The 16,571-nt window shown below is 40.5% G+C and overlaps 1 protein-coding gene across 6 annotated transcripts in view; it reads left to right on the forward strand.

The window, feature by feature from the left end:
• Positions 1 to 16,571, forward strand: part of slmapa (sarcolemma associated protein a) — a 45,498-nt gene that overhangs the window by 2,644 nt on the left and 26,283 nt on the right. For all 6 annotated transcript variants that reach the window (XM_028997663.1, XM_028997661.1, XM_028997664.1 and 3 more), the window contains exon 2: positions 14,422 to 14,569. In XM_028997663.1, coding sequence (XP_028853496.1) covers positions 14,422 to 14,569 — 148 coding nt within the window. The remainder of the gene's footprint in view (positions 1 to 14,421; positions 14,570 to 16,571) is intronic.

The raw sequence follows: 16,571 nt of genomic DNA on the forward strand, positions 1-16,571 counted from the left end.
GAATTAGTGTCGGGCTGTACTCAGTTAGCCCTGATCATAGTGCCCCCCCATATTTTAGGGTTCCACCTTCTGTTGGCAGTCAGTGGGTTGCTTCTGCCTGGCATTGCAGTGTGCACCTCCTATGTACCTCCACATAATGGAACAGTAAATCCTGGAGCCCAAACGTGCTTGTGGTGGGAGGTCAGGCAGCGGCTTGGCGATGATTCATTAGATGCTGCCTACCCTGCATTTTCAGATTCAAGCTGCAGCATGATCTGCTTCCTCAGGTCATAATCGTTCCACCCCAGTCGAAGTCTGAAGGAAACTTTCATTTTTTTTTCCCCCCTCTGTTTGCTGTGTAAGACAGGTGACTTCTTGCTTCATATAGCATAATCCACTATGTTGAAACCTCCCAAGTGGCTGTGTTATGGTGTACTCTGTGCTGTTTGTGTTGAACTAGAAAAGGTAATTTTTATTTTATATATATATATATATATAAATGAGACTAGAAAATAAAATGTGGAATTGCTCTTTGTTTTTGCACACAATTTTATTTAAACTATTCAACCTGGGTTTTTTTTATGCACATTTACAGCATTTATTATTATTCTTACTATAATGGCAGCTCAGAGTAAAACACTTTTATTAACTCCGTTTTAATTCATTCAAATACTCAATCAAATCTGTAGGATCAGTTTGATTAAAAAACATATCAAATCCTCAGTATAGCTGCTGAGCAGTTGTAAGATCAATAATCCACCATTTAAAGCTGCTCTATTGAGCATATTAGTATTCTGTATTAACTTGATTGTTACAATGATTGTTCCTGTCCTGTAGGGCGACCGATTAGGGTGACTTGACAGGACAGTGGTGGCCTAGTGGCCTAGCGGTTAAGGAACCCTGTAATCAGAAGGTTCGAATCCCGATCCGCCAAAGGTGCCACACTGCTCTCCGGTTGCCTGACTCATTTGTTGTGTCACAGTGTGCTGTGCTGCAGTGTTTCACAATCACTTCACTTAACACTGATTTTTTTTTTATTTGTCTTATTAGTCAGTTCAGACTAATCATCTTCTTGCAATACACCCCAACTGCTGTAGACCTATGTACTCTCCTGGTTACAGGCATGGTATTGAACTCATTTCAGTGTGCTTTTTAATGAGGTCCTTCAAGTGCCGTTGTTGTTTTTCTAATTAAACTTTTACCGCTCATGCTGCTGTATTAAGAGGTGAGACCCTGTAAAAGCTATTTTGTAGTTTTAGCTCAAGCTGGCGCTTCTGACAGTTTCATGCATATGTAGTTATTAAAGTAAAATCAGTACTCTAATTCAGATCAATCTATTGTCTTTTAGTCTTTTCTTACTCATTTTATTTGGGCCGATCACTGTTGAACCATTAGGTTCGCTTCTATTGATTTATCTGTGGATCTGAATCCTGCCCCATGGCTTGCAGCCTTTGACTATTGATAATAAAAAAAAAAATCCCTTTGTATGGTTCCCTCAGTCCAATCCAACTTGTTTGACTAAGTATTCATACTGTAATGTCCATTTGCTAGAAGTCAGTGGCGAGTAATATTTACTTTTTTTGTTGTTCTATGGATTGAATGGTTATACATTCTAAATTCTAAGATCACCATACCACCCACCTCCTTCCACTGGTCTACGTATTCCAGAAAAGTGCGGGCTTCTGATGTCAGTGCTGGAAATAGTCGACTGGAATTTGTCCCTGGATGTACGGAGGCCGTGATTATCAAGTGGACAACTGGCAAGCAGCTGACAGTGGGCTACACCCACCACCTACATCAGTGTTTAGTCTTCTTCTCACTCGGGTCAATATGTGTGTAACCAGCGGGTAAAAGTTGCTTTCGTGACCAGTTCACCCGCACTCTATGCACGTTCACACCGTTTATTCTGTCCTCTTAGCGCTTTGCTGACATAATCATTCATTTCCCAACGAAGTGAGCAAAGCTACATAGTGCTTTACAGACAGTTCAAGATAGAAAGACAAGAAGAAAACAAAGCTAAAAGCATACCCTGCCCTTAAAATACTATACAAGAAACATCATTCTGCATCATTAAAAAATGAAGTGGCAATGTCCTGAGAGTCCTGGTGCCTATATGAACCTTGCCATGTAGAGCGGGACACCTTACACGTCCCCTGTCATGATTATTTCACATTAACAGAAGTTCCTGCAGTGGCTAGAAATGATGATCGGTATGAAGAGTGCTTTGGCCATTCCTCTTCCCTGTTCAGCTCAGGCGGTCTGCGCTGGAATTTCTCCCCTCGTGTCGTCATAACGGCAAAGGTCACACAAGCCTCTGAAGAAACAATTTAGATTTTTTTATTTTTTTTTTTTGGAAAAACGCAGACACTGCTTCATATCAAACATGCCTGTTTAAAGCTAAGAATGTTACTTCAGGAGAAAATAGCACCATGAACAACCCAGTTTCAAGCAATTCTTATGAACTAACGCAATTCTTAAACTATTAGCGAATTTTAGTGGGAACCGTATCTTATCTGAGGTAAAAGGTAACTGCTTCATTTATTTCGTTTTGTCGCTTGCTTGTCCTCTCATGGAGCATATTTCATATCCTCGAAACCCTGTGTCCGAGTGGTTTGGTTTGGTAGCTGTTGCCGCCGCTGCTCTCCAAGCCTCGATACCCTCGGAATATTGTTTAGGATGAGAAGCTTCATTCTGCCATCCGACGAGTGAACCTTTTCACTGCAGAATCTTCAAATAACGACAATTTGTTTTATCGTTTTGGTAAAAGCCAAATCAGTCCCATATAGAATAGTGCGATTTGTCTGACCAAAAAAAAAAAAAGAATGTAGTCTATATAGACGATTCATAATCTTCATAATTCACACAGTCATTTCACCCACCATTTTATTAAGTGGGGCTCGCAAGTGCAATGTTTGTAGCTGCTGTGGACTGCTCACCTTTTTGCACTTCAGCTTGAACTGATTTATGAACTATTAAAGCTAGACAGGTTTAACTTCTTTTTTTTTTTTTTTTTTTTTTTTTTTTTTGTGCCACCATAGATATGCACAGAGATTACTTTTATTTGCACTTTATTTTCCTAACTGTCTAAAAAGCTGCAATAAATAAATAAAGAAGTTTAAAACCTTTTATATAAATGTTTTATGTTAATACACTTGTGAAATCGATGCTTGTAAAATAATCGTGAAAGCAGAATTAATCTTACCACCAGAATTTCTAATTGTTGCAATAGTCCACGTGAGATGAAAGTGATGTATGGATAAACTTTTCTGTATCTGAAAAGAAAGGGCATGTTAAATTTAAATGTATTTCTTTAATTAGGAGTAGGACTGGTCTTGCCTTGTATGTAGAGTGAAATGTGACCAACACACTTCTAAAACTTTGTGGAAAGCAGTCACAGAACAGACAAAAAGACCATATTAAAGCCTGTTGATTAGGAAGCACAAAGTTTCTTTACCAGCTTGTGTGTGGAATAATATGCTAATGAATTTGATCAAGGCTGCTGTGTGAGTGGTGAGTACTTCCAGCAAAAATGAGACATTTTTAGAAGCTGTAAACAATTCTGTACTGCTAAAGTCATTGCTTTTATAAGTTAGAAAAGAAAATATTTTTCCATTTCCCCCGTTCCTTCAATAATTCTTTTGCAGTAGCCGTAGTAATATTACTTTACGGTGTAGAATACTTTTTTACATAGTCATGGTACCTCATGGTCATTTTAAGCAAGTATGCCCTTGCTTAAAATGGATGGAATTGTTTGCACCCTCGATTTATGAAATGTTCTATCTCTCCCGATGGTCTGAATGGTGAGTTTTCTCAAGCATTTAGTCTTCAGGGTCAGGCAGCACTACAGGCATGATTCATATGAAGCATGTTTCAGTTCATTAAATCTGTGTGAGAGTGGAGCAGCAGGTTTCAGGTTTCACCTCTTTAAGGTGGTCTTTTTATCTGGGAAATAGTTCTGTGTGGTGAGCACTAAAATTAGTTGTTGCAGCCAGAATTTCTTTCCCCCCCTTATATTCATGTTATAGGTCCCGGCAGGACACTTGGAAGTCTTTGCTTTAACTCTTTGGGGCAGGAGGAACAGGGCTCCGATGGAAACACCCACAGGCCTGTAAGGCTTTGGCCAGTTTCCCAATGTTGAGTCAGTGTATAGTGTGTGGAAGTGCTTCAGCTCGCCTGCTGGGACAGACCCAGAGTTCACCAAGACAACAGCAAGACAGTTGTCCTCTATCAAAGCATGAAATTATGAGATCTTGAGAAAATGGATGTCTGTATACTTAGCCCTCTGTTTTTTAACCTTTTTTCTTTTTTGTTGTAGGTACTTTATCATCATAGGGGAAGTTCTCCATTTGATCTATGCCTTTTAATGTAGCTGTAGTGCTTGCCATGCAATTTTTGATTGGTGGATATTTAGTGATTAATTCATGTTTCCACGATACGCAGCACACGTCTGATTCTGCTCCATATGTTCTGCTTGCATTCTCATAATCCCTTCATTTCATGTTGCATAGTATACCGAACTGCTTTTGGTTAGGCTCACGTTTTCTATAGCTCTACATTTCACCTCAAGGTAAATAGCATACGTTGCTGCTGTATATGTAAAATAATTATGTGGGAAATGTGATCTAATTCCTCAATGGTTGCACTGGTACTACCAGGCGTTCAGGGGGGAAAGTCTCCAATCACGATCGTGAAGGGCGGGGCCAGTGAGTAGCCTGGATGTAGCCACGGATTAGAGCCTTAATCAGGCCTTAAGGTGTCCTATTATGGGAATTTCACTTTGGGAGATTAATACGGGTTAATACAGTGGATCGGAATGGTGAAATGTATACAGAGTTCTTTGGCCACTCTGCTTTACTGTTCAGAGAGTGGCAGCTCAGATGGTCTGATCTGGAATTTGTCCCCTTATGTCAGACAATTTCCCACCCCTCCCATAAAAAAAGGGAAGAACATGGGAATCATTGCGACTGCTCAGTGATTGGCTGTTGAAATGAACACAATTCTGTACGCCTCCACCAGTCTGGCGAGATGCTGTAGAAACAGTGGGTTCTTATTTCTTTTTCTTATTTCTCCTCCTCGTCCCGCCTCTCTCCTCCGCATTAGCATTTAAAGCGACACACACCGAAATGACGGCCTGAGGAAATCTCATTGTGTAACTGGCTAAAGGTGGCTGTAATTCTGTACCACGGCTGAATTTTACTTCAGATATAGTTTTAGGGGACCACTAAAGACCTACATTTAAAGCAAAAACAAATTCATAATAGGGAACCTTTTTAAAAGTTAGACCCAAGCCCAAAAAGTACAGCTTTTTAAAAACCCCAACCAGACATTGTGGCATCGGATGTCGGCCAACAGGACTGTAATAACATGCTTCATGCACATTACAAGTCATTCATACATTTGAAAGTGATTTATCATGGTCAAAGCCCCCCCACCGCCAACACCTCAGACTTTACTCGAGCTGCCAGTGCAACCAGAATGTAAACAGCATCAGCTAGCGTCCTTTTCACCACCTCAGCATTCATTTTAAAACCCATCGCCTGACCACTCATTTACCTCCCAAGCAAAACGATAGAAATCGAACGATGAAAAACGCATACTGCACCTATAAAAAAACACATTACATGCTGCGATGAACGTAGTGGCCCTGTGTCCCCTCTCCCCGGCAGCAGCAAACAGATCAGGCTGAGATGGTGATCAAGGGCTGATGTGGTGTGGACCCTGACAGTATTTTTATTTTTTGGGCTTGCACAAATATGCGTATAGAACCCGATGACTGATCAAATATTTAATCACCCAGACAAACCTGGCCAGACATGTTCAGGGAAAAGACTAGTTCTGTACTTAAAATGTACATACACACAGAAAATTTGCTTTTATAAATTACACTCAACGTGGGGTGGTTCGCGTGTGGATTTTCAGCATATTCTGCCCACTAGACACCCCCCTTGAACCATTTATGGTAAATGCAAATCAGCTCATGACTATTTAAGACTCCATGTAAACCCGAAAAAGAACTGCATTGTGGCGACTGAGGGGAAAAATAAGAAGAGAATTTTCTGAAACTGCAATATGTGATGTGTGGGTGAAGTGGAAAGCAGGAAAAAATTGGACCTGACCCGAACCAGACAGCACTTTTTTTTTATTAGTATTTTTTATCAACCTAGTAAGAATTTTGCCTTTGCTAGAAACTCAGATGTGCTTCATAACATGTACATGTCTATTAAGTTAAAGTTAAAGTGAAGTGATTGTCACATGTGATACACAGCAGCACAGCACACGGTGCACACAGTGAAATTTGTCCTCTGCATTTAACCCATCACCCTGAGTGAGCAGTGGGCAGCCATGACCGGCGCCCGGGGAGCAGTGTGTGGGGACTGTGCTTTGCTCAGTGGTACCTTGGTGGATCGGGATTCGAACCGGCAACCTTCTGATTACGGGGTCGCTTCCTTAACCGCTAGGCCACCACTGCCTAGCGGTTAAGGAAGGTTATAGGTATTTTCTTTTGTGCACCGACCCTGCCTTCTCAGGCCATGTCCACACAAGAAGGAATTTTTCCAGTTTTAGAAGAAATCAGCTCTGGCCTTGTCCACACAGAAACGGGGTTCAGGGGACCATAATGGATATTTTCTGAAAGTGGTTCCAGAGTGAACTTCTCTTTTCCTGTATCCGTGTGGACAACACTAACTTATTAGCTCAACTGTGGTTATATGTGACCGCACTAGTTACAGGTGTGGAAGGGAGTTAAAGCAGCATTTGGGCCAATTTTCTGTGTGGATGACAACATTTCAGGTAACATTCCCATGTGGACGCAAGTTCTTTTAGAAACCCACTTTACAGAAAAGATTCTCCTGTGGATGGGCAAAACCAACTTGTGTGGGTCAATCCTGAGCATCATTTCATGCTAGTATTTCATGCTAGTAAGGAATAATCTCTTCGGCGATTCAGTAATATTTGCACTTGTCCTACTATTTAAGATGGTTGCTCATATTACATATTTTGTGTGCAGGGGATTTTATTAAGAAGATGTGAGAAATCCCACCTCATCTCCCTCAGAGAACTGGGGTTACAACCGTAGGCTTTTGTTTTGCTCTTTATTTGCTTGATGTCTCACTGTGGGATATAGAAAGTGCCCCAATTCCTAGCCCAGTAGGGTTGGGTTGAAAGCATGCACACATAATAGTACTTCATGAAGACATGCCCAGGACTGCATGCGCCAGAGTTGGGGAAAGTCACACGTAGGCAGTAGAAAGTGTCAGGTCTTAAAACGTCAACCACAGACACGCCCCTAAACAATGCCCAGGACGGCACCATCCCTCTGGTGGAGTGTGGCCATACAGGCCTCTACAGGCCTTCTCCCTCTACACAAGGTCACTTGGTGAGGTCATTTCCTCACATGGATTATCCTACCACTGCTATGCTGACGACACACAACTCATCTTCACTTTTCCTCCTTCTGATCTACATGTTGCTTCCATCTCACGACTGGACTACTGCAACTCCCTTCTAGCTGGTCTACCTCTATGTACCATCCGACCTCTACAACTCATTCTACAACTCATGCAGCAGCACGACTGATCAAAGCCAAACATGGAGTGTCACCATCCTACCTCACAGCCCTTATTACACATCACACTGCACCTCGTATACTCCGAGCCTCCAGTACTGCTCGCCTGGTCCCTCCATCTCTGAAGGTACGAGGAAGACACTCATCTAGACTCTTCTCTGTCTTGGCCCCTCGGTGGTGGAATGAAATTCCCCTTGAGGTCAGATCAAACGGCAGCTCAAGACCTTCCTCTTTAGAGAATATTTAGATTAACTTGTAACCTTGTCTGACTTCTGTATAGAAACTATAACATAGCGAATAAAAAGATTGTATTCATAGTTGTGGGTCCTAGTGAACCAGAATTGATCACTTCATTGATTGTAACATGGAAGCATGTTGTAAGTCGCTCTGGATAAGGGCGTCTGCCAAATGCTCTAAATTGTAAATGTAAATAATGTCATGTTGTAGATTCTTGCACGCTTAAGAGATCAAGATCAGCGTTTCCTCCATTCCTGCTTCGTGGTTGTGGCAGAAAGAACACTCGTCCACATTGATTCTGTTGGTCTTGCAAAAATACGTCACTGTGTGCAGTGGTCAAAGATCAACAAATTTCAACTTTGACCGTGGTGCGAGAACAAGGCTGCAGAGGGACCTGGAGCAGGGCTGTACCAGGTCAGGCCACCGCAGTCACCACCGGCACTGCTTTTTTTAATTATTATTTTCATGCCGCCGCCAGCAAGAAAATCACCATATGTTGTAATTGATTGTGTTCTGCACTGTATCAATGCAATATAGCCCATCGATTATATGATTAATTTCAACACCCCTAGCCTTAAACTAGGTAGTTACTCACATGGGCTCAGAATGAACACCGCAAGTGAAGAATTAGGGACCAAATGTGTGTGGGGGGGTGGCACCATCCGGCCAAGCCTGAAGGCGTGATTGAATTGGGCTTCAGCAAATTGCCACGCAAGGAGCGTGTCCCATAGTGAGATGTCGAGCAAAACAACCGAAGGAGAACTTCTGATCTAGGACTGTAATGGAGAGCACATGCACAGTATGTAGTGTACGTGAAATTAAAAACGCAGACCAACTTAAAAATGTAACAGATTCGATCAGTTTCATAGATCAGCAGTTATTTGAGTCGTTATTTGACTGCTGTCCAATACTCTTATTGATTGGTGTGTCCCTATGTGCCGCATAGAAAATAGAAACAGTGATTTTTCCTTTTAAAGGATGTGGTCCTTTTTAAAATCACATTTTATGATTTTTTTTTAAAACCACATAATTTGACATGAAAATATAAAAAATAGTCATCCATAGATGTCAGTGTGGTGTGGCATGCGGTGGTACACTTTCTTTTTCTATTTGCTGGTCAAAGGAACGTTCTCTTAAAATCAAAGTTGTTGTTGACCGGGTAGGTGGAAGTGGGGCTGCGGCATGTGTCCACTCAGCTCAGTCACAAAAAAAAAAAAAAAACATAGCTCACGCTTGCATCACCATTGACAGATATGGGGCTCAAGTTCAGGAACTGGCTGGGAAACAGAGCAAATACTCTTTTGCAGCGTTTAAAAGTTTTAGCACCGTATTTTTAAAAAATCATGTTATTGAACTTGGAATTTTGCATAAAATCAGCTGTGTAATATGTTAATGTAATATTTTGTTTTATAGTAAATCAGACTAATTAGTCACATTTTTTTGTTTTTTTTGTTTATTGCTTATTTATTTATTCCAAATGGCTCTCCATGACCAAAAGTCTTACTCAGAGTGTGAAGACCTGGGCCAGCAGGAGAATTCCGATTCGCTGTGCAAATGTGCATGGAGAGGAGGGAGCTGCGGCAGATATAATACAGGGAGCGCGGAGGGTAAACTGATGTGGTAAAATGAAAAGACAACCAAAGACGCTGTTGCTTATACTATTGTAAAGTGTTCCAGGAAGCACAAAAGTCTTTTGGGGGTTGGTCTCCTGGGGCGAAGGGGAAGTGTTTGGAAGTCTTTCCCGGTGGTGAGGTTTCAGCTCTCTCAGTCCAGTACAGCCTACTACCAGTGTGTGGGCTACAGTTTATTGCTTTTGTTGTGTTTTATATGGTCAACAGTGTGACTCTAGAAAGACACACATATACATACATGTTCATACAATTCCCCCATCAACCATCCCTCCATAACACACAAGACACTACACATATTGTCACCCAGATTCCATAATCCAGATCATACAGAGAACATTGACAAAATGAAAATGGAAGACACACACACACACACACACACACACACACACACACACGCGCACAACCTTTATGCCACCTGACCAGATAGAGCTGTAGTGAATGGTGTGTGTGTGTGTGTCTGTGTGTGTGTGTGTGGAAAATTGGGTGAATCTACAGAATCTGAAGCAGTTGGGAACCTCACTTAATAAATGGAAATTGATGGTAAAGTACAGTGTGATTTAACTGGCGAGTTAAAGTCGGTGATAGTACAATTACAAAGTGCACAATACAGCTAAAAATGTTCAGTGCGTCAACAGCCTTTTCACTGCGGCCCCCTCTAGAGTAATTATGACATTGGGATGTGTAAAAGATGCCTTGGTGGAAATTATCACTTCTTGGTCTGTTGCAGGGGAGAGGGATAAAGCAAACATGCAATGTGCTGCAGTCTTTATATAAAGCTGTAGTATAAATAGTTGTGCTCTGCATGGTCTTAGCGAGTCACTTCATTTTGGGAGCATTGGATGCAGTAACCGTGTGTGCTGGGTTTCTTGCTCCATTCTGGTTCTCGTGTCAGGCAGAGAGTACAAATGTTTTTGGAGAGCTGATACCTGTGCGAAGTGTGCGAAGAGTCTTTGAGTACAAGAATTTATTTATTTATTTATTTTTTTAAACTTTGGCTGTGGAAAGTAGGATGAGAGACAGACAGTTGAATTAAGGTTTGATTTTTTTGAGTGCCTTTTTTATTTTATTTTTTTAGTGGGGTCTTCACAATGTTTTTTGTGTCTTCTAAAGGTAAGACGAGCAATTAAATGCGCACACACACATGTAACACATACACAGATTTACGATTTGCATGCTTGTGTATACATATTGATCCACACTTTCATATGGTGGGGTGTGGGCACTGGCCAAACTGTACTGCCAAACAAAGAGGAGTTCTCTTAGCAATGTCAAGCCTGCATCCCTACCCCCTTTACCTGAATGCTACTGACGGGCAGGGAGCCGCAGGGTGCAGGAGAGTTTCCGCCTCCATGCTGAGCTTGCGCTCTTTACTGCAGGCAATGGGAAGCTCTGCAAAAAGCAGTCAGCTGTTTTGTTCGTGTTCGCATTACATTTATTAGATTATAAACGTATCAGGGCCGGTGTTCTGCTCAGGCACGTACCAAATGATGCAAACTGCATCCAGATACACTCCATATAATCTAATGTGTATATTATCCAGTTCTGTCTGCTATTGGTATCAATATGTCATTTTAAGGCATTTGTGCCTTTCAAACTTTGGCCTCGCCCACACGAGAACGGTCGCGAAATCAAAATATTGTGGGTTCAAATTCTGAACCGCCGAGGTGCCACTGAGTAACGTCTCTACACACTGCTCCCTGGGCGCCTTTCATGGTCCAGTTGGAGAGTGGACTAACAAGTCAGTGTTTTTACAAAAAAAAAACAAAAAAAAACAAACACTTTGCAGTCCACATGGATACACGGAATTCAGCACCATCTCCATGTGGACGTAATAGAAAAACTGTCTTATGTGGACTGCATCTAAACTGTATTGCGATGGCGTGCCGCTACAATGAATTGTTAATATCAGGTTTTCTGCATATTTAAAGCTTATGGGAAGGGTTAAAGTGTGGGCTAGAAGAGGGCACTGACATTTCACGCTTTTCCTTATATATTTTTTGGGGGGGATTTTAAATGACAAAGTAAACAAATTGATCTGAACAAATGAAGTTGATTCAACTATTAATTGTAATGTTTCATTGATATTTGGGCATCTGTTCATCTGCTAGATGGTAATTTTTATTTTATTTTTGCAAACCTGTGTAGTATCCCTGTGCAGGCCTCTTAAGACATGGTTTCTGAATGTGATGCTCTGTCATTCATATTACCTTGGTAAGATGGTATTTTAATATTTTACAACAAAGAGCATGCTTACAGCAGCGTGCCCGTTTTTATTTATTTATTTATTTTTTAATGAGAATTTAACTCTGGTTAGGGCTGAGTCAGTTTGAAATTAGGTATTCCAATCACCTTGTACTCCTCTTCTGCTCAGTCGCTTTTGTTTTATGGTATCTGTCTGGCTGGGAATGCATGGGCTGTCTTGTGACTTCATTGGTGAGTGTTTGTGTGCGGGTCTGATGTATGGAGCTCTGACTAAAGCAGTCTGTCCCTGCAGATCTCCTGCTCTGTAACCATGGGGACAGAATAGGAAGAGTGTTAGGTCATTAGGTCTCTCTGACACATCTTCAGTGATTTTTGTGTGTGTCTCACATGTTGATCTCTGGTAGTAGGTTAAGGTTGAACATGTAACGAAGTGCTCAGTGAAAGGTGGATTATTTTCTCTTTTATCTTTTCATTTGCTTCCCCCCCAGAACCAAAGTATATTAATGAACTCATTTACCTTCTATGTTCTTTGTATACTCATTGTACCTTTTGTTATATTGACAGGACTCTAAGCTGCAATTTCTAAAAAAAAAAAAAATGGGATCAAGTGATCCAATTGCATCCAAAAAACAGCACTGGCCTGTTATCATAAGTGACCAAGGCCGAGTACACACACTCACACACCGTACATTATGGCTAATTCGAATCTAAATTGGTGGAAATATTTAGTTTTTTTTATTATTTGCATGTTTAAAGTTTTTACTTTTAGTACAAATTTGAGTAGACCTTGTCTTTCATGATCCGTCAGCATGCTTATGAGGACATGGGTCAAGTAGTAGCCACCTAGCATGTGTCTTTTTTTTGACATGGGCCAGTTATTACTTAAATTTTTGTAAAATTGATTATTTTATTAGATGACTAACTAGACCACCTCGGCCTCAGTGATCAGCTTTGAGAAATTTAGCATATTTGGTCTGTTTACTTTTAAATGGTGCTGGAATACCAAAGCAATGTACACTGTACCATGTGCCATGGTTCCCTGCCTAAAGCTAGCAAAGAGCAAAATTGCTGAATACGCAGCTGAGGACTGCAGAGATCATTGTGGATTGTATAAATTAATAAATTGTTTGGTTTTAGTTTAAAAAGTTGATCAAATCACTCAGATCGAACATATATAGTGATTTTTTTTTTTTCTGTAACAGCCTTAACAGGCTTACTTCTCAAACAGTGGACTACAAATAAATGAAAACAATATTCACTGACACGTGGTATCGCTGGCACTTCTAACTATGCAGGTACATCCTGGCTAATTTGTCATATGTCAGTTTCATGCTAGAAGTATTTATAACTGGCTGAGAGAGCCATCACTCAGTTTGATTGCTGTGTTTTTGAGCCAATTGGACTCTTTTTCTGTAGATTCCAACAAACACAGAATGTCATAGAGGACATCGGTGGTTTTTGCTCATTATAAATTTGAGGTGTTTTTATTTCTACATTCACAGCATTTACCAGACGCCCTTATCCAGACCGCCCTACAATCAGTAGTTACAGGGACAGTCCCCCCAGGAGCAATTTAGCGTTAAGTCTTAAGTGTCTTGCTCAGGGACACAATGGTAGTAAGTGGGATTTGAACCTGGGTCTTCTGTTTCATAGACGAGTGTGTTACCCACTAGGCTACTACCACCCCTTTTTGTTGCAAAGATTCTAATATTTTTTAAAAATTCTCAAATTTCTCAGGAAACATTTTTTCGCAGACTGTCAACTAATCGTTGCACATCTAATTGAAATGTCTGTCTGGTCACATTAGTAATTAATAAAATGTCTCTGTGGTATAATCTAGTGCTGCACGATTAATCTAATCGCAATCGCGATGTCAGTCTGTGCGATTACATGAACGCAAAAAGCTGCGATTTAAATGATTAGTACATGGATTGTACGCTCCAAACCAGATCCCGGGGGATTACATTTCATAGGTAAAGCTGGACAATTGTTTTGAATATATTTGGCCATTATAAAATCCTGTTTTCTAAGTCTTAACCTTAGCTAAGCTAGGCTAAGCTAGCGAAGCTATGCATTCCTGTGCTCAAATCAGCCTCCAAACAACGTTTTGGCTAAACGTAGGCATTAACTATTTAGACTGTTCTTAGCTGTTTAGTTAACTTTTCTCAAACTTTGAAGGTTTCCTAAAGAAATTCACCTCTGTTTACAAATCTTAACCTTAGCTAAGCTAGCAAAGCTATTCATCCCTGTGTTCAAGTCAGCCTCCAAACAACTATAATACGGGATTTTATAATGGCCAAATATAATCAAAACAGTTGTTTAGCCTTACCAGGGTTTGTCGTTCGACAGTAATGTAAAGAGTTTTTTGTGATTATTTAATATTTTTTGTGATTTTATTTTATATTTGAAGAATATTGTCTTTTGAAAGCACTGGGCATTTCAGGTTGTTATAAGTTTCACTTTGAAATTAAACATTTCACTATTAGTATGCGACTTTTAATTGATATACAAGCAAGTGTCCTTTATCATATCGCAATATTGATCTCAATAATCGCAATATGTCTTTTTCCCCAAATTGTGCAGCCCTAGTATAATATCAACACTCTCAAGGCACTAATTTCGATACCTCACAGAAGAGGTACTTAAGTAAAATAACTTAATGTGATTGATTCGATCCATAATGTAATTACATGGAATGATATTTAAAGATGTCCGTGTGATGTTCTTTAAGCCAGTTGAAATGCCAGGTTTGATCTGTCTGCATTTAGTACATTCATTAACCCATCTTCTGTTCTCTTCCGTTTGCAGTTTTATCTCCAGGACACAAAGAGCAGCAATGGGACCTTCATCAACAGCCAACGTCTGAGCAGGGGTTCAGAGGAGAGCCCCCCTTGTGAAGTTCTTTCTGGTGACATCATCCAGTTTGGCGTCGATGTGACCGAAAACACTCGAAAAGGTAGTGCGGTTTGCTTTTGAGAACACTTTTTTTTTTTTTTTTTTTTTTTTTTCTTTTTTCTTTCCCCCCAAACCCTTAAACATCTCCTTAAATGATAAAATAGGTGCTTATATGAAACAAGAACCTGTCTGCCACGGCCGGGTTCTACAACTCTCAGCCCTTCCTGAGAGAACTGAAGAACAGGGCCTGGATTTGGAATTGAGGGCCACAGTTAAACTTGGAGCATGAGATTTATTTCATGCATTCTGAAACCTTTAACCCTGACTTAATGACATTATTCAGATTGTTGTTTTTTGAGTAATCAATACATTTTAGTGTATCTAACAAGTGCATTAGTGTTTCTAATATGATTTGTCAATCTTAATATGATTGGGTGCAAAGCATTTGATCAGTGCAGCACATGCAGTCCTGCTTCAAATCAGAAAGTAAAATAAAGCAACATGTAATGCTGTACAGTTGGACATCTCACTTGACAGAGCAACATATGATGTATATGTGCTTTTTTTTTTTTTTTTTTTTTTGATAAAAACAGAGTAGCTTTTTTTTATGACTGAACAAAACAATTGTGTTCATAAGGTGTGGAGATGTACATTTGTGTTCTCCTCCTTATTCTTTTAAAAGTTAAAGAATTTCCTAAAGATCTTTATCACAACACAATCAAGCACTGGTCTCACGATTCGATTCGATTACGATTAGCAGTGCCTCGATATCGATGGTCCCATGATGTTTCCAAATACTAGAGTTACGGCCTCGTACGCCTGTGTGGACGCTCTGATTTGCTCCAGAGCAGAAAAACTTGTTACGTCCGCACTCACCTTGTAACAGTTATATATACTGGTAGTTCTCCTTTAAATGCACACAGCACTATGTTGTGGGCAGAGTTAATCGTCTGCCCTGGTCCTGATGCAGATCGACATCTCCACCAAGCAGAGGAACCGAGGTCCTTGTATTATTTCATTTTGTATTACATAGCAGTAATATTTGGTACGTGTAATGTCCAAATTGGTCACGTGAAAATACGTGCAGCGTAAAACTCCTACCCGGAGTGGCGCTGTTCCCAGATCAGGCTGAAATGGAATTCAACGTCATCATGATATTATTGATTATGTACTGCACTGCATCGATGCTAAATCGTCCACGTCTGCATCTCAATGCATCGATTATAAGATTAATTTTAACACCCCTACGATGCAATATCGGCCACATCTGCATCAAGATGCATCGATTATATGATCAACACCCCTACAATCAAGGCGTGGTGCCTGCAGTCCATCATATCTTATCAAATTTTGTTGTTAGTGTTTTGGCCTCTTAATTAGACAGCAGAGTATTAAATATCTGGTTGAGCCATTTGTTGTTTACTGACTGCTATTAATTATACAATCACGATCGGGGATTATGGAATGTGCGGGAGAGAGTTGTTTGTGTGTGTCACTGCATGTGTACGTATTAGGGGTGTTTAAATGAATCGATGCGATGCAGACATGCATGATTCTGCATTGATGCAGTGCAGAACGCATTGAAAGCATGATTACGATCATTATGCCCTTTCTTGCTGTTTTTCTGGCGGCGGCATACAAATTCTCGTTCAGATGTAGTGCAGGTAGAGACTGTGGCTGCCTGATCTGAGCACAGCGCCACTCCGAGTTCGGCATAGCCCACATGGACGTACCAAATGAACGCCCTCTGAACGCAATGTTGTTTTTTGACGCGCTTCGTATCTGCATTCGTTTTGATTCACCAACTTTCGCTTGACACTGTTTAACACTGTTTAACTAAACGCTAATGGTCATGTTAATGCAGACCAAATGTGGCAGTGGACACCTGTGTGGGCCCGATGGTTTTCTCCAATGAGCAGAAAAATGGTATCGGCCTGGCATTATCAAACAATCCGATAATAATCCGATATGGGAAAGTATATTGTGATATTTTTTTTTGCCATATTGCCCAGACTTAGTCCACAGATGGCCTGACTCCCTGCTAAAGTGCAATAAGGAAATAT

The sequence above is a fragment of the Denticeps clupeoides genome, chromosome 12, assembly GCF_900700375.1.
Source record: "Denticeps clupeoides chromosome 12, fDenClu1.1, whole genome shotgun sequence".
Lineage (NCBI taxonomy): Eukaryota > Metazoa > Chordata > Actinopteri > Clupeiformes > Denticipitidae > Denticeps > Denticeps clupeoides.